Consider the following 10962-nt stretch of genomic DNA (forward strand, 5'->3'; position numbering starts at 1 on the left):
TATATAATTAATATATTATATTGTTAATATATTAAATAATTATTATAATAATATTACAATATATTATAGTTCTTATTAATATATTAATATTATATAATTAGTATCTTATTATTAATAATTAATATTCTTAATATAGTAAATCATTATTATAATAATATTAAAATATATTATAGTTGTTATTGATATATTAATATTATATAATTAGTATCTTATTATTAATAATTTTTATTAATATATAATTATATAATTAATATTTTATATTGTTAATATATTAAATTATTATTTTAATAAGATTATATAAATAGTAATTGTTATTAATTTATAATTATATAATTAATATTTTATTATTAATAATTATTTTTGATATATAATTAATATTTATATTGTTAATATATTAAATAGATTTTATAATAATATATAATATATTACAGTTATTATTAATATATTAATATTATATAATTAGTATCTTATTATAAATAATTAATCAATTTAGGCTTTTATTAAAACTTTAGTCCTCCACCAACTCTAACCAAACAAGGAATAGTTTAAGCTATGATTTAACTTTAAGTCTCAACCAAACATGAATAATTTAGACCGGCCTAAGTTGGAATAACTAATTTAGGCCTCCTTAGTTTTAGGCCACAACCAAACATGAGATTTAGTCTTTATTTCTTCAGTTTATATCAAGCCTAGATTAAATGATCGGGCACAAACAATCAGGTTATATAAAACCCAAATTGAAAGATTGGGCACAAACAGCCAGTTATCTATAAAACCCAAATCAAAGAATAAGCCTCAAACACCTATTTTATAAAGCCCAATATAATGATCGGGCACATGCATCCGGTTTAATATCAAATTCAAATCAATGTAACACAAATAACCGACTTATATTACACCCAAATTGCATAATGAACGCATACATCTTGTTTATTTCAAAACTAAAAAATATTTAAATAAAATATATTTGAAATAATTAAATAAAAACATTAACCTATGACTCGTAACAGTACGTACTCTTGAAATGTTTTTTTATTATATCCTATGATGATTTCTTATTGGTGTGACTTTGTGAAATTTATGTCTTTTGACAATAGAATTTGAAATTCTTTTTTATTCCATAAATTACAAGCAGCACCTAGGAATATACATTGTAATTACTCAAAAGATACATATGATAATACAGGGCGGGGCAATAATCGGATGCAAATAGCTTATCGGGTTCAAATCCAATAGCTTATCGGATATAATTCAACATAACAAAAAAAACTACCAATCAATATAATAAAAATCCTAAATTACTTGAAAATAATCAACAATTCAACATCTATAGGGCATTTGAAATCAACATTTTGGTTCAACTTGGCAGCCTCTGCCTTTGAATTCAAAAAAAAAAATATTTTGGTTCAACTAATTTTCGATATTTGGGATTAGCGCCTATTTGGGCTCCGCTAATTTGTTTCGCTCAGAGTTTATATGGGCTCCGTTCCGTCTATTAGAATTCCAGAATGGGCTAGAAGGGGGGCAATTTGAATTCCAGGGAGGGGCAGAGGTCCGAAAAACAGATTTTTAGCACTATTTTGAAAAATCCAGCGGGGGGCAGCTGACCCCCCCTGTGCTACAGTGGATCCGCCCCTGTATACAGGGGCGGAAGGTAAGTATGGCTAGGGGTGGCTAAGTCACCCCCAACATTTCCAAAATTATTTTTCAGTTACTTGTAATTTTAATTGAAAATTTTATTTTATAGGTGTTAGCCCCCTCCATGTTGAATACTAAAAAAATTAAAGGGGTTGAATCTAAAAATGACATTTCGGCTTTCCAATCATGTGAAAAAAAAACAGCATCTTTAACCGTGTAATAAATATATATAATTAGAAAGTTGTTGAAAAATGGAAAGATTAATAGTATAATAGGGAAAAAAAAAATAGCGTTGCTAATTTGAAAGACACGGTCACCAAGTATCTGAAAGAAAAAAAAAAAAAGTTATTGGAATTATTTTTTTTTGGAATGCACAGTTATCCCGAAAAAGAAATTATCAGAAATATAAAGGAATATGATTGAAAAACAATAAAACCTTGTCTAAAAAGAGAAAAAATAAAAATAAAAGTTCAAATTAAAATTAGTGTGAAGCCAACTAATGTGATGTATTATATTTCTTGAAGTTGAGGTTTGTTTGTTTATTCATGATTATTAACAAATTGTTATTCATTGTAACTTTATCATAATTTTAATATTTTACTTTCATATTAAATTGTTAATATGATATTTTTCTATTCGCTAGTGTCATTTAGATATATTTTTTTTTTTTTGCATAAAAAAATTTAAATTATGTCAAAATAATTTGATAGACGTGTCATTGTATTTGGTGTTAGTTATTTATTGTATTTTTATGAAATCAAATAGTAAAGAATCATATTATCTTGTGTTATATAGATTTTGAATTTTTTTTAAATTTATAATGTTTAGTCGATTAGCCCCCTCTATATTCAAAGTTGAGTTCCGCCCCTGCTGCTATATCACGATTCCTAAGGTAACAATTGTCCCGTGTCAATTCCATGTCTCATGACAAGGGCAGATCTACGTGACACCAGGGGTGGGTAATTGCCATACCCTGGATTTTGAAAACTAATTTACAGAGTATGTGTTTTTAACTCTTGCCCTACCCTGAAAAAGTTTATTGCTCTACCATGTTGAGTGTTGAGTCTATGTTTCATTCTCTCTGTACAAAGAATTAGGTTTTGGCAATCAATTTCGCCCTCCCCTTATTCTCCTCTGTCATTTTTATTTTATCATATTTTTCTATGATTTTCGAATGATTTTTTGGAGAAGAAGATATCCCTTCATTAGCATAGACGTGGAGCACATAAACCAAGATACTGCACTATTCGATTTTCATAAACCACACACAGCACTTGAATAAAATGAAATAAATGCCTCTATGGCTATTAAATTCTTTCCTTATTTCAACGTAGACGTGGTGTATGCGGACAACACTCTGAACTGATGCGGTTTTTTATGAGTCTCTTCCAAGATTGGAGGGAATATGAAGCGCTGGATTTAAAACCAACACCGTCTCACGGAAAAGCATCTGCTGCTTTTCTCAGAGGAAAAACAGGAGCATGTTATCCATTTTAGTCTCTATCTCTCACTTCAAAGAGGAAGAGAGAGAAAAAGAGGAGAGAGAGACAGAGGAGAGAGATAGATAGAAAAGCAAGGAATAACAGAGATTTGAAGAGCAACGAATTTCATTCCCTGTCTCACTGGCACAGTTGGCTCAGTTTTTTGAGTCCACATGTAAGATTAAATGAGATAGAGGGAAAGAGGTAATTTTTTTTTTCGGATGAACTGAGATAGGTCAGGTGATACTGATTTGTGGTGCCAATTGTGAATTCACACACATCCCCTTTTTTCTATTTTTTTTTCTCTGTTTTATTATTTTACTATTTCTTCTCCATTTCGGAGCTACTTAATGGCTTCATTTTCGTTGATCTACCAAATTTGCTAATTGCTTTTAAATTTTTTTCCCTTTTTTATTTAGTTTATTATATATATTTATTAGCTTAAGAGTTAAAATACGGTTATTAATATACAATTGTAAGAGCTTAATGATAGATTTACGAAAATTAATACCGAATTTCTTATTTGTATATCATGCTTACATCTGAAGATTTTTGTTATGTTGATTATTTTTTATTTAGTACCCGATTAGTTAATTAGTTTGAATCCAATTAGCTACTTAAATACGACTAATTATTTTTTTGCCCTACTTTGACAGAAATCCTAGATCCGCCCCTGTCTCATGATATCATGAATAGATTCAAGGTAGGAACGTATCATCCTTGCAAATCTACTCGTTTCTTGATTCCGAAATAATTCAGTAATTATAATTAACTCCTTAATCATATGTGCATATACTTGTATTATTTCATCAAGGGGCTCATTGATATCATCACTCATTTATATAAGGAACATTGGTATTCTTGATAATTACTATCTCTCCACATGAGAGACACATACTGAGATATGATCTGTATGACTGCCAGTTACAGACATCGTTGGAAAATACCCACGAATACACATTCTCACGTGAGAGAAACAAGAATCTCATACCTTAGAATTCCAGACACAAATAAAACATTTAATGACATAAACATGATCTATATTAAATATTTTATTTTGATCACGTCCAATCCCCTGATCTCCATCAGGTATCCATTTGATTAGATCGATAACTCCTTGTTATATGATCTGTAGAACATGATCATCATCTAATTCAAATGCTAATATTTAATTGATAATTAATGTTCCTTGTTAATTACGAAGACTAGGGACACTTTAGAGTATTTATTAACTCCTTTATAGAATTCCACAATTTCAAGTCCTCAACCTGAATGATGTATAAGTAATAAAATGCTCAAGAAACAAGATGATAAATAAATCATCCAATTATAGGAACAAAACTTAGAAAATAATCAGCCTATGATTGACTTCTAGATCATAAAACTAACAAATACGAATACGGATAGTCTCAGATAGGGATGCAGATCAAATATTGAACGGACGAGGATACGGATACAAATTTGGATATGAATATAATTCAGATAATTAAAAATAAATTATTAATGTAAATTCTAGTAAAAAATAACATCTAAATATAATTTTTTTTTCATTCATCAATTAGATCTAATATTTTTCATAATAGGTTTGTTGGTTACAAAACATATATCATATTGCCAAAATATTAGTCACTAATTATGTCAGTGTTATATTTTTTATCAGAATATATATGTATACGCAGTTTAATAAATTAGTATATACAGTTTAATAAATCAATTTAATAACATAGAATATCTTTGTTGTGGTTTAGCTAGGGACGTAAACAGGTGGATATAAATAATTACGAATAGTTAAAAAATTTATCGTATTCTTATTCATTATAATTTTTCGGATACAGATACATATATGGATGATACGTATCCGATAATTCAAGTAATTTTCTGAATTTGAATCCGGACGAAATTAAATATTATCCGATCCGTTTACACACCTAGACACCTAGTACTCTTAAGTGACCCAATTGAATATTACACGTGGCAAACATGCCAGGGCAACAAGAAATCGGTGGATTGTCAGTTGTTTGAGGTGCACAATGACACCACTTGGCACGTGACCTCCCAAGACTTTAAACTTGAATAAGACCATGTGCGCTTTAGAAAACAAAAAATTGTGTTGTTTGGACGGTGCTTCATTACAAATTCACAAATGCTGGCGTCAAGACTCCCATTTGATTGTGCTACCCAAAACTGAGGCAATTCCTACTGAACTGCCAAAAGTCAAAATTCCTCGTAATCAATTTTTGAGTTCAACCTACGATTAGTGACCTCATTGCTGGCGTCACCAGTCCTCTACATTACCTAATTACCTTAGAGCATCTACATCTCTGAAACTCTTGGAGTTTCTAAATAACTGTTAACTAATTTTTAGAAATTTTGTCTATGTAAGTTTTTAAACCCCCACATTTCTGAAACTAAAATTAGAGTTTCTTAATTGTCACATAAGCAAATAAATTACTAGAGAAAAGAATTTCAGCGAATTATTTGGCCACGTCAAAGTTTATAAACGGTTCCTTATTAAAAAACTTTGGAGCAAAATTGTTAAATAAGAAATCCATCTGCATTCCTGAAACTGGTTTAGAAACTGCCACATCAGATTAAAAACTCCAAGAGTTTCAGAGATATAGATGCTCTTACCTCGTGACCTTACCGTTTGAGTTGTCAGAATATGTTTTTATGAGTGTCTTGTGTTTGTGGTGTTTTTAATCATCAAGTTGATTCAAGGCTTATCTACACCTAAAATCAATCTAGATTTAATTGGTAATATAAATGCTTAATAAAGCAAGAAGAAGAAAAAAAGACTGATCTAATTATATTTAATACGAGACTTAGCAATTTATTGTTTACCATCTCTTCAATTGACTTAAAAAGACCTGATATTTACTGATACAAAAGCAAGAAATTATACCATAAATGTTTGAATTGTTATAAAATTTAATTGATAATAAATACATAATAAATTATGTAAAACTGTTTAAAAAAACCCGTTGTAATGGTTATTGTCATTGAAAGACTAAAGAAACTAATTAACAAGATTCATAAATTTAGATAGTACATAATTTTTATTCTGAGATTTTTTTTTCTAAATCCAAGGACCAAACCCGGTTCATAAAAACATTCCCATGTGGTTCCCTCGAGTTGTTGTTCCCTCCCCGGTTGTCAGATCTGTTCCCTTTTGCCTTTACTCCGTCCGAGTCTCCGTCTCCGCTGCAACCTCGTCTAATTCTATCTACCAAAATTGAGCTTCCATTAAAATATGTATCCAACTTCAATATTCGCATCCTTCGCCAACTGTTCTACACGCACCCCCACGCTTCAAATCATTATATAAATCTTTTTTTTTTTTTTTTTTGAATGCCATGTAGTAGCTACACAGCTGGTCAAATCATTATATAAATCGTTAGCAAAATATATAATATAATGAATTAAGTAAACTTCAATCAAATTTTCCTAATTAAATAAAAGATAGATAATATGTAAGATTTTCCAGTATTGATGGAAAAATAAAAAATAAGTTTAACTAACATATTTTTGTACAAACAATATAAATTGTTGTTTTTTTTTTTTTTGGTAGATATCCATTTAGAGATGGATTCACATTCAGGGTAAACACTGTTAAGTACTCTCATGATTTTGAAAATTTTATTCTCATATATTAAATTAAATTAATTTTTTATATTATTATATTGCTCAGCATGTCTTGTAAAATGCTAAATAACTAAATGTATATTTGTAATTTAGTAATTAAAATTTTATTTTGTAATTATTAAGACATAATTACAAATTTTAGCTGTCATGCACTATATATTTTATGTTTTAGTATCTCTAATTAAATTTTCTAGTTCACCTCTCTTCTGAACTCATATCACTGATGAGTGAAATCCTGTTAGCTAATAAAATTTATAACCTACTTTTCTATGCGAGTCAGATTACAAGCGCATAATCCGATCAAGTAGTATAATCAGGTGTCGATACGCAGGAAATATGGTTTAAGGTTTTAAATAATTAAATCTCAATCTTTCGAAAGGCTAGACAAAATCTGGACTTTAAGAGTCATTGGTTTGATCTTTGAATTTGACAAAAATTAAAGGTAAATAAAATAAATAAGATAGTGATGTGAATTCTTAGGGTTTTGACTTACCATTAATTGCTACTCAATCTATTTTGGTTTGATCTTATTTGATGTTAGTTTTCATATGTTAATTGTTTGAAGGTTTCTAATCCGATTTATTGATAGTTGTTTTCATATTGACACAGTCACTCTACCTATCAAGAGATCCGGCTAAGATTTATCTTAATTGATGCAAGGAGTTTTGTGATTAGCCCAACAATTTCGGACTTCACTTACGAGGTTCATCGCCCTACTTTCTGGTTCTATTGGGTGTCCTCATAGTGAGGCAAGACAATGTGAAATTCATCTGCAAATACCAAGTTTTCCATATATACTTTTGTTGGTTCAACTAATGGTATTTCCGGCTAAGATCTCCTCCACTAGTCTAGTATTTTTATTCTCCTTATCTTAACTTGGTTAGCCTAATGGGACAATCTCTCCATGTATGGTCACCACATGGCGGTCTAGACTAACAAACAAAATCAAGTAAGAATGAACATAAAACGCTAAAGCAATCAAATAACAAAAGACCAAACAATGATTAAATAAAATATATCCAAACATCATGAGTAACAAGATTTACTCCATGCCTTAAGAATTTGAACTTAGCTGTAGAACAACATGTATACAATAGAGAAATAAGAGAAAGATACAACTATACAAGAATTACCCTACTGCTTAGTCTCTATGCACTCCACTATTCTCACTTAAGAAAATAAATCTAGAACAAAAGATAATTCCAGAGATATGTTCTCCTTCTGTCCCAGGAGTCTTTTATAGGAGTCTAGGGGCATCTAGAGATGATTGGAGGCCAAGCGACCTGATCTGGATACAACTGTCACAAAATCCAACGAAATGATGCCTCAAATATGGACCATACCGGCTGGTACGGATGGTATTACCCCTGTGCGAAAGTTGGACACTCCAGGAGTTAATGTTTATTCCGTCCTACTTGGTCCGTATTGGCTCCTGGTACGTACTAGCTGGTACAGACTGTACCAGAAACTTGGTCTCAGTATTCTGCTATTCCAATTGACCTTATTATTGCTCTATTTAATGTAAAATAATCTCAAAATTAAATCATAAAAAAAAATACAAAAATAGCCTAAAATAGCCGATTTCTCGATCGCAATAATTAAACATAAAATGAAAAAATAAGGTAAAATCTAAGCTAAAATCATATGTAAATTAGGGTCGTTTTTACACTGATCAATCACCTAAGGTAACTAAAATTTTGAGTTCGAATCTGGACTGTCCGATCTACTTTGACACAGATCTTTAAAGAGCTCCATATATTCTACTTCGAATCAGAATGATATGGGTTCTGATTAGATGGTCTGGATCAAAACTCAAAATTCTAAGTTATTTCGGGAGATCTGGCCTCCCGTATCAACCATACGACTAGGAAAGTATATATAAGTAGCAAAATCTCAATTAAGTAACATGTGAGCACCACTATGGAGCACTTCTACTCACAATGGCTGATCCAAGAACAGCATCTCTTAAACGATCTCATATCTGTTCCTCAAGACCGTCCAGACCTCCACATCCCTCTAATAAACCGTGCCGTGTCGCACTACGCCGAGTATTACAAACACAAGTCTCAGCTAGCTGACCGTGACATATTTCGGGCCTTCTCCGCTTACTGGCTTACATATATCGAGCGCTCCTTCTTTTGGCTCGGTGGTTTGAATCCAGGCATTTTCTTTCATTCCCTGCCATTAGATCTGACACTTGATCAGAGCTACAGGGTAGAGCAACTCAGGCAACAGACGATGAGAAGAATTCACGAGCTTGAGGAGAAAATGAGAGTGGTGGAGGAGGCCATGTCGGTTTTGATGGCACTTGCTGCTGCGCATGGAAAGGTCAGGAATGGAGAGGCGAGGGGCTACACGACAGAAAGAGTGGGCGAAATGATGCGTGCGGTGCTTGATGAAGCTGACGAGTTACGAAAAAATGTTGTTAGGAAAAACATAGAGATTCTTAGTACTGCCCAGACTGTGCGATTTTTTGCCACGTTAGCACATCGCCATCTCTGCTTCTACTGGCATGGTTTGCAATACAACGGCTTTTAGTGACGAACTGTTGCGAAAGCTGGGTTAATAGCATGCATGTGTTGTTCTGCTGGTGTAAGGTAGTGAAGTTTAGCTTAATCAAATAGTGGTTCTGATGTATGTTAAGGTTGATTAATTGCCATTATGGCCTGGAATTATGAGGATGAAATAAATTGGTGTTGTTTATTTTCAGTTGTTATTTTGTTAGATGTAAAAGTATTGGCGATGATAATTTATTTGTCAGCAAAAATATATGGGCCTTTAAAGTTAGAGAAGGGCTTTCTATCTTGGGCTATTTTTTGTGTATGGGCCTTCTAGGCCAGAGCAGATATGATATAGGCTTTAAGCCTTTAGCCTCCTTGGATAAGCAGTGAAAATTTGTTTTGTACACACATTTTAGGATGATTTTTTTTTTTTGAGAAATCAACTAGGATCAAGCCCCTATTTTCATTAACCTCAATTAGTTACACATTTTAGGATGAATTGTTAGTGTATCCACTAAAATTAAGTACTTGTGACCCTTGGATCGATAAAAACTTGCATATTTTATCATTTTTAACATCAAAAGTTTAAAATTTCTTATTTCTTCATTATAACTAATCTTCCTTTCATTTTTTTTTTTTTCATTTAGTGTAGTACTGACTTTTTTCATCAAACATCGGTAAAAAAAATTTGTGTAAAATCAAAATTAACTTCTATATGGAAACTAAAAAATATAATGCATGTCTTAGGAGAGCAAGGCTATGGTACTGTATATGCATAACGCGTATTGGTTCGTAATATGGAACAATATCTTTATTTTCAAAGTCAATGTTTAATATGATCTTTAATTGTAGATTAAATTTATATTTTTTATAATATTTTTACTGTTTAAAAAAAGTAGAAAATTACTTGATCTAAATATTTTAAATTATACAAAAATAATGATTTTCTATCTATCTAAAAGACAGTAAAAAGATTATAAAAAATGTAAAATTTAGTTTGCACAAAAGTCTTCTTATGGAGATTATAAGAAATGGTTCAGATTAACTGTTTGGACTTCAAAAATAAAAAATAGTAATCTATAATGCATACCAATAGCATATTGCTATGCATAGTCATGAGCGGAGACATACTTTCAAGTTATAGGAGTCAAATTTCAGAAGTTTGGTATGAAGGTCAATTATATATAAAAAAAAAATTTCAAAAATATAAAGGTCAATTTTATAATATTCATTGCATTTACTCTAATTTGTATAGAAAAATCATATCAAAGTATAAAAAAATTCAAAATGAATAATGGTCAATTGACCCCGTTCATTGTGAGTGCTTCATCTCTGTACATATAATATCATACTTTCACTCGTTGTAAAATAAAGTTGTTTATGTTGTTAGCATGCAATATGTTATGTAACAGATAAAGGTCAGCTAATTAATTTGTAATATGTAGTCTTTCGAAGAAAAAAAATCTTAAGTTCTACCTAATATGCATATTGATTGCAATTGAATGTAAATTTCTTAAGTTGTATACAGTGCAAGTGGATTTGCTGGAATGAAATGTTAATTTTTTTTTTTTTAAAATAGGCCAAAAAATGCCCTACCATTTATATAAAAGACTTACAAGACCAGAAACAGAAAAAAAATGCAAAACTACCCTAAAAACCTGACAAGTACCAGCAAATAGAGAATAATGCAGAATGACCCC

At 30.8% G+C, this 10962-nt stretch overlaps 1 protein-coding gene across 1 annotated transcript; it reads left to right on the forward strand.

Moving 5' to 3' along the window:
- The first annotated feature begins 8615 nt into the window (after window positions 1–8615).
- LOC144555306 (transcription factor TGA2.3-like) lies at window positions 8616–9299 on the forward strand. Its single transcript, XM_078303591.1, has one exon. It carries the CDS (start codon window positions 8682–8684, stop codon window positions 9297–9299), a length of 618 nt encoding a protein of 205 aa, XP_078159717.1. The 5' UTR covers window positions 8616–8681.
- The last annotated feature ends 1663 nt before the right edge of the window (window positions 9300–10962 follow it).

The sequence above is a fragment of the Carex rostrata genome, chromosome 6, assembly GCF_964058835.1.
Source record: "Carex rostrata chromosome 6, lpCarRost1.2, whole genome shotgun sequence".
Classification (NCBI taxonomy): domain Eukaryota; kingdom Viridiplantae; phylum Streptophyta; class Magnoliopsida; order Poales; family Cyperaceae; genus Carex; species Carex rostrata.

What these genes read in the sequence shown, in the direction of transcription:
- LOC144555306 (XM_078303591.1), top strand. Translation starts at nt 8,682, where the DNA reads ATGGAGCACTTCTACTCACAATGGCTGATCCAAGAACAGCATCTCTTA.